The sequence below is a fragment of the Tachysurus fulvidraco genome, chromosome 3 (genome assembly GCF_022655615.1).
Source record: "Tachysurus fulvidraco isolate hzauxx_2018 chromosome 3, HZAU_PFXX_2.0, whole genome shotgun sequence".
Lineage (NCBI taxonomy): Eukaryota > Metazoa > Chordata > Actinopteri > Siluriformes > Bagridae > Tachysurus > Tachysurus fulvidraco.
The window spans coordinates 21,598,963-21,614,000 of NC_062520.1; the positions used below are offsets into that span (position 1 = coordinate 21,598,963).

The following is a 15,038-nucleotide window of genomic DNA, read 5'->3' on the forward strand; positions in this document are numbered from 1 at the left end:
GAAAAACACATAATAAACACAGACGTCAGAAACATCTTCAGCAGTAGCCACTGATTTAAAAAAATAAATCGCGACAGAGATGCACATAACAGATAAAAAAAAAGCAACTCCTCCTAATCCTGGGTTTAGAACATTACCACATGACTATCCAAGTTTCAAAACCATACTGTCGAAATCCTTAACAGAAATTACAACCTTCTCTCTCGATCCCTTTCTCCCTGTCTGTTTTTCTTCTAATGCGCAACCCTATTATACATTTAATCTGTCTGTATATATTGTGTAAGTTAAATTGATGCTGTGTTTGTGTTTGTTGACCGACAATTAAATATGACTCGGTGCAAAGGTGGAAATGATCCAAAAATCAGTTCAGAGGATACGAAAGAGCTTAGAGTTAGTTAAAAAACACAATGTGAGCACGAGGGTTATAATGAGGACATTTATAACATGTTAAGAAAGTGAGGATGGGAGGCATAGCCTTTAGATTGTCTTTCCTATTAACTCTTTCTTCATGATCTTAAATGAAATCTCACCTAAAGCTCTTGGTATAAAATTTGCATTTTTGTCTTAGTGGCACTCAAGTGTAGACAGACAGACAGACAGACAGACAGACAGAGAGACAGCAGTAAAAATGCTACCTAAAGTATTAGCAACTGGGTGAAGACAATATTTAATATTTCACAGGTGTGTATTTCTAGCCTGGCCCTGAACATGTGATCCCTGAGTTTTGCCCACAGCACGATAATTTTTTTCGAGCACATTGTGAGCACGTTGTAGTGCGTACACTGACCTTGCTGTTCTGGATGAGCCGGAGTATGTGCTCGAAGCAGTTATTGTTCAGAAAAATGGCCTGCAGCACGGGTCGGTCGGGACACTGCAGGATCTCCGGGATGGCGTCTACACGAGAACGCACGGTTAGAAAGAACCTTCACAGCCATGCACTAATATGAACTAGTATTAAAACTCAAGTGCACAGTTTTGGTGCACGTTTGCTAAAGCGCTCTGTTTTGAAACTCAAACTGTAACCAAATACAGCCTTTTTCTTCAGGGTTCGCTTCCAAGCCGTATCTCCGAAACACAAATCCTGCCCTGATGCTAGCGTGAGACAGAAATCTTTCAGTGTTGCTTTTTAGTTGTCTGTGTTTTACAGTGAATTTAAAAAGTCCGGTCTTTTTTTTCCACCATTAATGAGGTATAGCAACCAACAGAATTCAACTGAAAAACAAACAGAAAAGATTTAAAGACTAAAAGAAAATTACGGGGCTTACGGGGTATTGTGACAAAAAGAACTAAATCTAACAAGCTTATTCCCCCCAAAAACACCATACCAATGGTGAAGCATGGTGGTGGCAGCATCATGCTGTAAGACTGTTCACATGTACAAAAAAGGGACCACAAACACCATCACCATCAGAGATTTTTGCACTCAAACCTGGTTTTACAAATTACAGGAGATCTTTACTATGATGTGTGTTTACACTACAGCGTACAGTAATAAAGAGGAAACAGTGTGAAGTGTCATTGGAGAAGTGATCAGATGGAAAGGCGGACAAAGGAACATCTGTTTAAATTCACTTCTCTATTTCTCTACAGAAACTGACCCTAAATTACAAGAAACGGGGATCAGTGAATTTTCATCTGGTTTTTGTTTGTTTTGTTTTTTTTTAAGTTAAGGCAGTACGGAAGTGAGTCTGCAGGGAGGAGCAGCCCTGAATAGAAAAAGTAAACAGCTGAATTGTCATTATAAATTCAAGTCAGTCTTGAATTCTAAAGAAGTCTAAAGTATTGCTAGTTATGTGTGCTTTTGTCCTGATTTGAGGACTTTGGACAGTCAGATACTACAGTGAAATGAACATAATGCTAGTCCGATACGGTAATCAGACACTGAAAAAGCCCTGCAGTGCTGCTGTAATACATCATCGCTCGATAAGCTCGGACATGAGATGCTTCGCTTACTGAGCATGTGCGTTTGCAGGGTGATGATGCTCTCTTCCCAGGCGAGGCCGTCTTCCTGCTCACTCACTGGTGGTCTGTTCCAGTTGAGCAGCTGGAAATAGCTGCTGAGAACGGTCTTAATCTCCACCTGCCTTTCAGCCGGGCTGCTGCAGTGCAGCAGGTGGATCATAGCGGTCAGGCAGCGCAGCGTCAGGCGCAACACTTGTGGGTCTTTACGCCCATCTTGGGCAGGACGGAGGCACCAGGAGCGCAGCACATTCATGAGATCCTCCACAGCATGGGGTGTGATGGAGAGCAGGCCGTTCTTCTACACACACACACACACACACACACACTGTCAGTGAAATGTTCGGGCAACATCAAGCAGTCTGGTACAGCAGGTGTTTATACTGAGGCTTACTTTGCAGCCGCTGGTGATGGCACCATGTAAATGCACCAGTCTGAGCAGCAGAAGATCAGGAATTCGCTCGCTCTCCTGTAGGCAGTCTGCACGCAAAGCCAGGACCAAATGTGCATACAACACTCAAGGATAGTAAAAGTAAAAGCAGGGTATACAAAATTTCTAGAGAAACGTCAGACATGCAAAAGTGCTTCTGCGGCTGTAGGAGGTAATGTTTGTTCATATCGGTCCCTTCAGGCTTACATGGAGTTTATTTGTAGACTATGCTTGTTTGTTTGTACACAATATTGTAGACAGTGTTTGATTTTACAGCAACTTTTTTCAAACCTGTCGAGATATTATTTTGCAGAAAGCTACTCGGACTGGAAAAATTCGGGATTCTCCTTTTAAATTACTTTACATAATACGTGTACTCAGGTTCTGCATGTGTTCATCGAAAAGGATGAATGGGGGAAGCTCGATAAAATCTACATGATTTTGGTGATGTCTTTCAGTATCAAGAATGACAGAAATTCAGAAAACATCTACATGTCTGGTGTGTACATTGATATCATTCGATCAAATGATATATATACATTATTTAGTTTTTTTTGTGTGTGAGAGTGTGTTTACATATTAATAGGAAATGTGGTGTACCATGAAAGAATGCAGGTAGCTCCTCTGGCAGGCCGAGGGGGGAGAATTTATATTTGCTCCTCTCCAGCATGCTGACCTCCTCTCTGAGATACACACACACACACACACACACACACACACACACACACACACACACACACACACACACACACACACACACACACACACACAAGTACATGATTTACACACATAAGCACTTATGTTCATGTATGCTGAGTTGGACAAAAACATAGAAACAGAGTTTTGTGAGATGGACGATGGTAGTCTGTGTATATTGTGTATGTGCATGGTTTGTGTTTTGTGTGGGTTTATTATTGGCATTCTTGATGTGGGTTAATATCCTGCCCCTTTCACACACACACACACACACACACACACACACACACACACACACACACACACACACACACACACACACACACACACACACACACGCGCGCTCACCCAGCCTGCCGTCTCCTCCATGTCTGATAAGGGTCAAAGAGGTTTTCAAAGAGCAGCAGGCAGTGCTGTACCACTGACTGCAGATTGCTTTGCTCCTCAGGCTTCTTCTTTATCTGGAACACACCCAAACATACCACACCCTCATTCCGTGCCTTTTGAACACAGATTTACATGAGTTTTGTAAATGGCTCGAGTGTCCTTAGTGTGCAGTCTAAGGCTTAACTCCTTTGTCTACCTTGGTAACAATGGTAAGTAAGTAAGTAAAATAAATAATATGACCATGTTTATGTATTAAAATAAGCGTAATGCTGATTCCTTTTGTCAAACGGACGAAGCTAAACGCAGATGACATACAGGCATGTATCAATTTTAATACTTTCATCTTTAATTATACTACAATCTAATATATATGTTGAAGCATAGCGCTGGGAAATCATGAGTCTACCTGATTCAGACAGTAGTTTAACAGCTTGATGGTTTCAAGCACAAAGCCGGGGGTCTTGTCTGGGTCGATATTCTCCATGTTCCTGCAAGTTCATTCAGTTAGTTCAAACATAAATACACGGTTCCCACCCATTGTTGACACTGCGCCTGTCAAACCAGTTCGAGGGAACAAAGCAGAAGATAACTCACCAGAGAATACATTATAACAACAATAATCTAACAAGCAAGTTGTTTTATTTCACCTGCACCACCATTCAGCATTGTGTCAGACTCACGTTCCATTTCTCAGCCTAACATAAGCATCAGTAATTTCTTTGAATTCTTTGAATTTGCACGAAAACGAACTAGTTCCTGAGTTATTCGGGAGCAGATACAGAAAAGATGCACGAGATGTGTACAAACATAAACCTAGAAAAAACCAAGCAGAACATTGAGAATTAGTGAGTCCTTGCCTGCAGATGATGATGAAGAACTTGATGAGGAGCAGAGGGTGAGGTGTGCTGTTGTTCTGCTCCTGACCGGATATGTGCAGGACGCTGTGCCATAGCTGCGTTCCCAGGAACACGAGAAAATCTCGCGGCACCACAGGCACCTCTGCGTTCCACTCCTCCAGACTGCAGGTATATGAACAGGAGTTACTGTATGTGCCAAAATACAACATTAAAGACATGAAGGGTTTGAAGAAATGGAGATACAGAATACTGGGCCTGAGGACACTGGTGTTAATCAGTAACTCTAAGTGAATTAAAAGTATAAGCCATAGCAGTAAGTCGGTGTTGTTATATAATGCTCTTACAGACTGGACTCACTAACTAGTATGATATGGAATGGTATTGTTTCTTTCCCCATTTCTCCCCATAATATGCTCGATCTGGTCAATCATCTAAAAATTCACAGCCACCACTTCACAGCTCTCCGCATCATGTGACAGTGAGCACCTCAACGAGAATGCAGGTTAACATGTGCTCGAATCCATCCATCCATCTTTTCAATCTGCTGCTCATGCTGCATTACATGGCAGAGAATACATGTTAAGAAAGTGCTACCTGCCCTCTTTTACATGCATATGCTCTCTGATGCTAGTGATTGGCTAGTGCCACTTTGAATGACAGTAGAGAAGAGAGCATGAGCAATTTTGATCTCTTAACACTTCATTAACACTAAATTTCTGAGATCAGGAAAAACAATCCGCATGAAAACAAGCGATTGTGGCAAATTCCCCCTTCTCCGTGTGAGGGAACGAATGCTGCTTTCATGTCATTTTGTTTTGAGGTCATGCCATGTGCTTTTGTTTCAGTTCTATGCTGTCATGATATGATTAGCCTAATATGCTCACCTGTTCTGTCTTACCCTGCTGTTTCTTTGCTGTTCCCTAACATTCACTAGCCCTTCCACATACATAAGCTCTCACCATGATTGGCTCGTGTCGCTGACAGAGAAAACAGTGCATGGGCAATTTTGATCTCTTGGCTTTCTGAATATAGATGACTGTGTAATCTTTGGATGAAATAACAATTGTTTTTCTATTGCACCATTCAATAGCAAGACATTCTGTGATCCGGTGATTTGAATTATACAGAATCCTTTAAGGTTTTTGAGGGAAAACATCGGGAGTTACTTGATTTTTTTAAAGCCGTCGGTGGAAGAGGTTTTAACGTAAACACCAAGGATTCATGACTGATCCCGGTTCCATGGTTCCAAAGTTTCTTGATAAACCTTATAATTTATTTACTGAGTTATTAAAGACTCAACCAAAATGAATGTCTTTGTAAAATGTTTGATAAGTGTGACACATATTCCAGGGAAAAATTCTCCTGATGCTTTAACAGACAGCGCTTAACCGATTTCAGTGGTAAGTCAGTGTGTGATGGTCTCACCGGCGTGGCTCCAGAGACTGGACATCGATGATCTTCTCAAAGGATGCCACAAAAGCTTCCAGACACTGCTGCAGGTAGCTAACATCTTTCTGCAAAACAGAGGAAAGAATAATTGACACAAATCAATACAATATCATCGAGACTAATGATTAATGCAAGCTAAAATGATCAAGAAAATACAGATTTATTGCGTTCTGAGTTTATACTTGAATAATATCTAGCAGCATGAGATTAGGTAATGGGGGAAAAAACGGACATGATATCAGTCATTTGTTTGCAATGCAGTTTTCCCTACTGGGTTCTTAGTATAACGCAACACTAATGTTTTAAACACTAATGTGTAAGGCATCAAGTAAAATTAGGCTGCTAGAAAACCAAAAATTGTCACTGTCAGAGTGTGGGACAGTATCGAGTACAAGAAACACTGCTGCATCGATTTGTTTTTAGGCATCATACCTTTTTTTTTTGTTTGTTTCACTGGTTGATTAGCTTAATGTGTTCACCTGTACTATGTCTTGCCTGTACTATGTATAACACACATGCTTCTGCCCAAGCTGAAACACACACTCACAAACATAAGACAGGAAAACAGACGGGTTTTTTTTGTTTTTTGGTTGTTTTTTTTTGGGTGGGGTGGGGGTGTGTGTGAGGAATGCTACAACAGAGAGAAGTCTTTTCAGAGAGGTTTCATGTCAATCTTGTTCTAGATGCGAGGAATGTAAATAACCCTTGAGGAACCCTGAATGTGCAGGGTTGAAACTAAACACTCAATATTTTGGGCAACTCCAGTAATAAAAAGAAATAGAACGCAAAAAAAAATGTCGATCAAGATTCAAAAATACGTCCTCCGTCCTTCATGGATGTTTGTGTAGTAAGTTGTGAACCCACAGTGTGTGTGGTGTTTTACACTGTACGTTATCTCCCAAGTTTGCTAGTGCTCTTGCTGGTGAACAGGAAGTTGCAGTGGGTGCTTCGGTGTGATGTCACTGGGAGAATATTGCAAGACACAAACCACATGCTCGACTGGTTCTGTGCGACGTGAGAGCCTAGATTGACTGATTTGTCTTAAATGGTTGAGAACAACGGTCCTCAAGAATTTACACCATCGCTCAGTTACATAAGTCCCAAACGTGTGCAAAAAACATCAAAGAGGGAAGTTTAAACATTTCATTGGACGGGATGAAGATATGAAGTGATGAATTATAGAGTTCATCATTATTAATTTTTGCCAGCAACATCGGTGAGTTCCTCAATTTCAGGCCTAATTTTAAAGTCAGATTAATGCAACATTTAATACCACGACTTAACTGGACCATCTAACAATGCTGATCTGTTTGTTCCTATATAAAACTCATAAAACTCCAGCATCTCATTTTTCCATGTCATCACTTTCAGCATTGAAATGAAACGATGAATTGAAAAAATGATGAATTGAAAACTAAAACTTTTTGACACGGAGTACAAAATTAATCATCTCGCTCTAAAATACTCTCTGTAATCAAACTCATTACTGATTGCGGTATTTCACAACATCCTGCAGCTTTCCAGATTATAGTACAGATGTCATCATCCTGTCACTTATTCTTGCTTTTGTTAAACAACAAGCCACCAGCATCATTCCTCTCAAGAACAAGAAGACGGTAAGACATCATCATGTCTGGAGGGCCAGATGCCTACAGTACACGGCATCTTCCACCAAAGTGTGGAACTGAGTCATAGAGCAAGAACACCGTGAGAAAGATGCTCGCTGGAAAACATGCCACGCATAGACGCTGTGCTACAGTAATACAGCTTGTTCGGTGTACAGAGGAAGTTAGCACATCATCAAACTCACCACAAACGAGTTATACGCTCAAGATATACAAAGCGCCTCAAGGTTTTTTTGAAAGAAAAACAAGAAACAAGACAAGACCTACGATGCACTATGTTAAAAAACACTCGCGCGTAGCTATTTTGCATCCCTAGGAAAAACAGAAGGCTGATGATTACCAGTTGGCGTTCTGTTGAGGGCCAGTCCATGTCGCATGGCAGTCGAGGGAAGCTGAAGGGGGGCACAGGAACCCCGGTCTCTTCAGAGGCACCACGGCTATGACTCTAAGGAACATTTACTCTTACTCATGTCATCTGGTACACAATGTTGTTCTACCTCAAACTCACACTCTTTCTCTCTCTCTCTCTGTCTCTCTGTCTCTCTCTCTCTCTCTCTCCTTGACTTTCAGCCTTGATTCTCTGCTTCAATTAAGCAACCAGGAAATGCCAAGTCACTTTAAGTGAAGCACATTTCCTCTCATCACTGCTTCCGTTTCTGTCACTGTCGCTGTCTTAATTCTCATTGGTGGACATCCAGCAGCTTGTATGTTTCTCCTTCAGTTAATTATTATATAGTTGTGCAAGGCAGTACACAGCAAGAAGGAGCAGAAAGAAACATGACGCGCAGCTCATTTACAGAATCACAAGGTAAACGCTATGACTGTATAGTGGTTGATTTTCAGAAATGCTTGTTACAAAGGCCCGACTTTCCTGTCAGACACAGGAGCAGTTAAATGTGCTCTCCTGGCTCTTCTCCTTTATACAGGTATCAATAAGTGTCTTAAGGGAAAGAGACAGATCCAGGGAACTCTGCAATGAAAGGTGGAAATAACTAAGAGGTGTACACGGACATGCTGTGACTGGTGTCTAACAGCTCTTCCTACACCATAATTACATCCACAAGAGGAAAACTGCTCAGTGAGAACACACGTACTGTATGTGTGTCAGGCTTTTTAGGATTAACCCCATGAGGGACGAGGCACCGGATCGGGGACGAAGGCCAACCGTGCAGTTCCATGGACTTATAAGGCGATAATGAGAACCTTAATGAATTTTCCACTTTAGCAACTATATGTAGCTGAGTCAGCTGGTTTAAATGCTGCCATCTAGACATCTAGACACGCATACTGATATGGCAAGTAATCTGGGTCACTAGGCGTAGCCCTAACTAATTTAAATACTACATTTGTCTGTACCTTTCGCAGAGCAGAACAGGTTAGTTCCACAACACAATCCTTATGAATCCATAAACAACATGAAATTTCCCAAATATTATCCAAACGAAGTAGGAAATGAAAATGTCATATTCACATATCAGAAGTGAAACCCAGAAGAAATAACGGTACCTTCCATTCTAAAGGCAGCGTCAATATATTTCTACAGGCACCTGCTGATAGGGGAACTCACAAGCGCACGCCTGACTCGAGCTTACGACAGTTCAAAATTCCCATCCGAACGGATCCGAATGCTATGATATGTTTCACGGTGTAAAAGCAGAGAGGGAATTCAGCCTGGGTGGAAATATGGCTGAATAAGCAGCTGTCCTCTTAGTGTTTGACATTCTGAGCGACTCTGACTCCAGCAACAGCTAAGCAGACACAAAGACCTCAGTTTCTTTGAGGTTCGCCGCTCAGTTTTCTATTAGCAAACAGGCAGCACGAGCAGACACGAAAGAGTCGTTTCAATCCTTATTAACAGCACATGTACGTGAGAGATTAAAGTTTATTGTGTGTAAACATTGTGTGTGTGTGTGTGTGTGTGTGTGTGTATATGTGTGTGTGTACTGTATGTGTTGTATTTCACATGGATTTGTGGAACTTTGTAGATTCCAATAGAATGGAGCATTTTTAAATAATACCATTTTTTACCAGTACTTCCGAAATGGAAATCAACTTATCAGACATTTTCAATCAGGATAAACAAATGAATTATTTTATCACCACAAATCTGACATATAATGAGTCAGGACACGACTTTTGGTGTGAGAAGTTTTTTCCTGGAATGATTCAATTTTCTATGACAAAATTTTAAAACTAAAGGTCAGGGCAAGTTAGTATAAAAATATTTATTAGCTTTGGAATTAAAGTGGGCTGAGTCTCAATCAGCGCCCTACTTCACTAGTCAGTTAACTGATCACTTGTGAAATCCTTCTAGTGCACTGGAATGTTCGCTCCCACGAAGCCCAACAAAGACCAGGGAGCGTCGATGGTCACTATGTTGACTGACCGGAAAGCTTTTCGAGTTGAAAAAATGGCAGATAAAGTCAGTCAGTTTTGTCTAGAAATTTAAGTAGCTTGCATGTGTAGTGAATTTTCATGACAGAAATGCATGTGATTAAGCTGACAAATTTACATAACATGTTAAAAACAAAAAAATTGATACGTTTGAGTTTTTACAGTGACTGATGAGGAATTAGGAAGTTAGAAAATCATCAGTTTTGGAAAAATCAAGTTTGAAAGAATTTCCAATGTCACGCAATTCGTTTGGATATTTTCAAATATCCCCAGCCCAAAAAAAAGGCTACTGCAACATCACACATGTAGGCTTACGATTAAAGGTAATTTTAAAAGCTGTAAAACGCTTAAATTTTTTTCAGTAAAAGTCAATGTCTGCTAGACTATTTCCACCGTAGCGCTATGTAAAAAAAATGCTCCCAGTGAACCGGTCACCATAATACACAGTTATTACTGTTTCACTGCAATAATAACAATAACAAAGTATTAACATGTTCAATAACAGAAATTTTGAGAAAAAAAAATGCAATATTACCTATGTGCGATGTGTCTTTCAGTGTATCCACTACTCTTTTTATACATTTTTGTTTTTGTATATACTGTATATTATATTATGTCTTTTTATATATTTTTTGCTGCTCTAACAGAGAAATTTCCCCATTGTGGGACGAATAAAGGTTAATCTTATCTTATCTTAAAATGCCTTGAATTGAATATATGAACTTACAGACAGTAGGAACAATAGCCTACTGAACTACAAAAAGAATAGCGATCCACCAATAAACCAACCTGATTGGGATCGCGCACGGCATACGGAGTTGTATGCTTGGTGCCGCTCCACAGCTGTGAGGTCTACGGCAGCTGATTTTTTACAAAGTTTTTTAAACCGCCTTATCTTTAACCATAACTTTGTCATCTACGATGTAAAAACTAACATTCTTCCACACACTGCTTTTTTTTAAACGATTTGGGGTCATAACTGTCCGCTTAAATCAGCTCCGTTCTTGTTGTATTCTTGTATTTTAATATCATTAGCTAAATTTACTGATGGGCCAAGAGGGCATTCAAAACCTTAAGGGCGTAGACTGCTGGATCAGACGCTAAACAATAAAATTAAAAGGTCTAAAGCGTTTACTCTGAGCATTAATCTTCGTATGGGCAAATTACATTTGAATATGAATTTTTCAGGTCTTCTTCGAACGAATGTTTGAATATTGATTTAAAAGTGACAGACATAGTGTCGCAATGTGTAGTGAGCCAGATACTGTACCTTATGAAATGGCTAACCTGTGTACAGGATATACTGAATTATAACCAGGGTACTGGTTATAGTACTGACTAAAAAACACCAGCAAAACTATACTTCCAGCATCGTTATAACATCTAGAACATTTTGTTCACATCTAAAAAAAAGAACACCTACATTATGACCAAACAGAGACCTTTTCCTGTAGCCTGTCTTTAAACACTCACCAGCAACTGCTTCAGATTCTTTACCCACATTTAAAGAGAAGGTTCTGTTCAGTTCAGTGACAAATCTTGCTCCAAAGGATTTACTGTGTCAAAGATTTGAATGGTTAATCTTCCTGCTGTAACAGAAATATGCAAACAGCCAATCAGAGTGCAACCTTGCAGATTATGATGCTCATGGCCAGAAACGTGTACAAAAGGTATCAGATATCTTTCAACCCATATGCCGAGGATGATACTCTGATCTAAATGCTTCCTGTAAACAAATCATTTTACTTAAAATGACCACTAACCCTGTGACAGGAATTCTAGGTTCCAACATGCATCAGTATCAAGTCCAATCCAATACATCTGCTCCAGATGATCCATCGGCTTGAACGGCAGAAATGGGGCTAGTGATCACTTCTTAACGAGTACAGCAATTCAAGTGTGTGTGTGTGTGTGTGTGTGTGTGTGTGTGTGTGTGTGTGTGTGTGTGTGTGTGTGTGTGCATGGATAGTGCATCCATACAGCCTCGATTTGCTTCTTCAGACTTTTCAAAACAGGGAGTTGCTGTGCCATTAACTAGATTATCCTTCACACAGCTAATTGTCTGGACTAATTAAAGCAGCTTCCTCAGCTGCAGGCTCCACTGCCAAAGCTTAGATCTTTTTGCTAAAATAACATCCCAGAAATACAATAAACAAACCCCTAATTTGCCAGCAATGATAAACCAGTAAATGATGAAATTTGATATGTATGAACTAAAACCACATAAACGATATTTTACCACAATGAGGGAAAAAGATTCCATTCATTTGGGTCACAGATATTAATGTAAGCGTACATTGCTTTGGGGAAAATAGGACATAGTTAGTAAATAAATAAATAAATAAATCCATTTTGTGATTTGAGATCTAAATATGTCTTGTATTTAGTGCATCAAAGTTCATCAATCTCCCCCGCTTAGATAAACACAGATGAAGCAGAGATCACAGATTTTAGCACTACACCATAAACCCCCGGTTTAGCCATGCTAACTAAGGCAAAGAGCAGTGATACTAAATGAGTTGAAGAGAGCTAAATATAGCTAAATCATAGTCTCAAGAGGGTGGTGGAAAGTACTGGAGCTGATCAGCAGCAGCAGCAGCAGCAGCAGCAGCAGGCCTGAACCTGTCCCTCTGAGAGACATTTAACAGTCCTTCTTGGTGGAAACGTCCCAGGTGGAATTCCCTGCCGTTTAATAGATACCCTTTAGTCTTTCACCTTGATCTATTGTATGTAATGAGCACAGGCTTAGATGGACTATGCATTATAGCACAGTAAAATTCAGATGGAAGTTGGGGTCAGAGTACAAGATGAGCCATGATATTAGCACCCCTGGAGCAAAGAGGGTTAAAAAGCATTGCTCAAGGTCCCAACAGTGGCAGCATGTAAGTGCTGTGGCTTGAATCCCTAACCTACAACCCACAGCCTTAACCGTTTGAGCCACTTCTCCAAATATATCTCAGAAGACAGATAAGTGCTACTATAAAGTAGATTTCTGCTTCTGAATGATTTGCAAGAAGTTAAATATTATGTTATTGAAAACTTTATCGAGCAGGTCTAGACATGTGAACAAGTAGCCAAGAAGAAATCTTGCACAACCAGAAGCACGCAGATACAAGTCGAGCTCATGTTATCCAGGTGCATCAAAAGATACAAAGATGGGAGTCTAGCTCATGTGCCCTCCAGGTAATAGGGGTACTCTATGGCCACATGTTCTGCAGTGAAGGATGTCTAAAAAATGTGACAACTTAAAAGTGTGTGTGTGTGTGTGTGTGTGTGTGTGTGTGTGTGTGTGTGTGTGTGTGTGTGTGTGTGTGTCGTTATTAGCACAAATGTGGGTGATGGACCACAGCTTGTCAAAAACAATTACCCATAAAGACATAAAAGCATATTAACAAGACCCAGTAGCCTTTTACAAGTAATCATCCAGTGCTTTTATTCTCAGGCTTCAGAATGTGCTAGAATGCGTTCTCTAAAACTTTTAATCAAAGAAGCATTACATGAGCCAGAAGCAAAATCTCAAGAGCGACTGAAATTCCTCAACAAGTCCTCATGACGATTTGCAGACTGTGTTGTTACAAATGGATTCATTCAAAAAGAAGACGATGTGCATGATTTAGAAACAGCCATGTTTGGTCTTAAGGCCCCGAGGTACATATTTAAACAATAATTTGAACAGATGTACAAGGAAGAGGCAATAAGAAAAGTCATTTGCATGTTAAAACACTGCCTTAAGGACTCTTTTTAAACATTTCACTTTTGTAAAATTATTTTTCCTGTTGAGATTGTTAAAACAACAACAACAACAACAATAAAGTATGTTTGCAGGTTCTTCCTGTGTTCATAGTGTGTGAATGTATGTATGTATGTATGTATGTATGTATGTATGTATGTATGTATGTGTGTGTGATGGTGCCTTGTTATTGGTTGGCACCATGTGCAGAATGGTCCATGAGTCCTCTGGGATAAACTCCAGGCTCCCCGTGAGGCTGTGTAACATCAGCAGTAAAGAAAATGGATAGCTGAATGAATGTAAATATACTATTAAACCACACTACCCAAGTGTCTACCCTACCACCCAATGATGCTCCAGTTACAAAATTGGCCATGCTGCTTGAGGGAGGCACTAACGAATTGACACACTCAGGGGACAATATATTGGCTCACGTGTGCTCATGCTGTTAGCACTATCCTCAGAGTGTCTTATGCTGACCCATGATGTAACATGAATAGCAGTTCAAAAAGATATCTTAGACAGATTCGAGTGTCACAGAGGAAGCTAAGCTCATTTAAGCCTTCACCCTCCCTCTCTGTTTATTGCCTGTCAATTGTATTGTTTGCAGTGTGTTTTGGTGTTTAATAAAACCATGCAAATGAATTCAGCTGCATACTTTCCTGACTTGGCACAAAAGAATTTTCCACCTGTGTTGAATACTGTGGAGGTTTCTCAGCTACAGGCTATGGTCGCTCACCACGGTGAGGTTTTGGCAGCCTACCAAAACGAGAACACGGTCCTACAGGCTGCAAACTTCCAACTCGCTCAGGTGGTGCAAGTCTGCCCTAGGACTAAACCACTCCACATGGAATGTTTGGAACTGCAGACAAATGCTGTAAATTTCTAAGGCAGTGGGACATTTTCTTCACGCAACACAATGAAATGTGCATTCATTATGCCCCTTCTTACTGGCAAAGCCCTGTATTGAGCCATGTCCCTCTGGGATAACCCACCTCAGGTGTGGAGTTCGTTCACCTACTTCTCCTAGTTGTTCCGCAATGTGTTTGAGCATGTGGCAGGATGGAGGGATGTCTCAGTACAACTACTGCATTTATGCCAAGACCTCTACGCAGCCATGGAATATGTCGCAAGGTTCCAAAACTTAGCTGCACAAAGTGGATGGAATGATATGGGGGCATGTGGTGTCCTAGTGGTTAAGGCGTTGGTCTACTGATTAGAAGGTTGAAAGCTCGAATCCCAGGTAAACCAAGCTGCCACTGCTGGGCCCCTGACTCCTTGTGCAAAAATTAGCTAAAATGTAAGTTGCTCTGGATAAACGCGTCTGCCAAATGCTGTGAATACAGCGAGTAAGCCCTGAATTTAATTCACCATCAAGGGACTACATCTCCCACTGTAGAAATATAGCCCATAGGGAACGGCTACATCCTTCACCAAAGGACCCAACTTACCCTCCAATTCGGTCCCTTTCATGAAGAGGAACTGGTGCTGTTCATCACCCCAGCAAACCC

At 40.6% G+C, this 15,038-nt stretch overlaps 1 protein-coding gene across 5 annotated transcripts in view; it reads right to left on the minus strand.

The window, feature by feature from the left end:
- The window catches only part of nbeal2 (neurobeachin-like 2), a 53,182-nt gene that overhangs the window by 33,555 nt on the left and 4,589 nt on the right, over window positions 1-15,038 (minus strand). For 3 of the 5 annotated variants that reach the window (XR_007140090.1, XM_027149602.2, XM_027149605.2), the window contains exons 2-9: window positions 5,755-5,843; window positions 4,330-4,515; window positions 3,879-3,960; window positions 3,434-3,546; window positions 2,990-3,072; window positions 2,354-2,439; window positions 1,954-2,260; window positions 788-894 (exon numbers count right to left, since the gene is read on the minus strand). Coding sequence is in view for 4 of the 5 variants with exons in the window: in XM_027149602.2 (XP_027005403.2) it covers window positions 788-894; window positions 1,954-2,260; window positions 2,354-2,439; window positions 2,990-3,072; window positions 3,434-3,546; window positions 3,879-3,960; window positions 4,330-4,515; window positions 5,755-5,843 (1,053 nt within the window). In the remaining variant the exon portion in view is untranslated. The remainder of the gene's footprint in view (window positions 1-787; window positions 895-1,953; window positions 2,261-2,353; window positions 2,440-2,989; window positions 3,073-3,433; window positions 3,547-3,878; window positions 3,961-4,329; window positions 4,516-5,754; window positions 5,844-15,038) is intronic. The other 2 variants (XM_027149604.2, XM_027149603.2) reach the window with 1 other exon arrangement.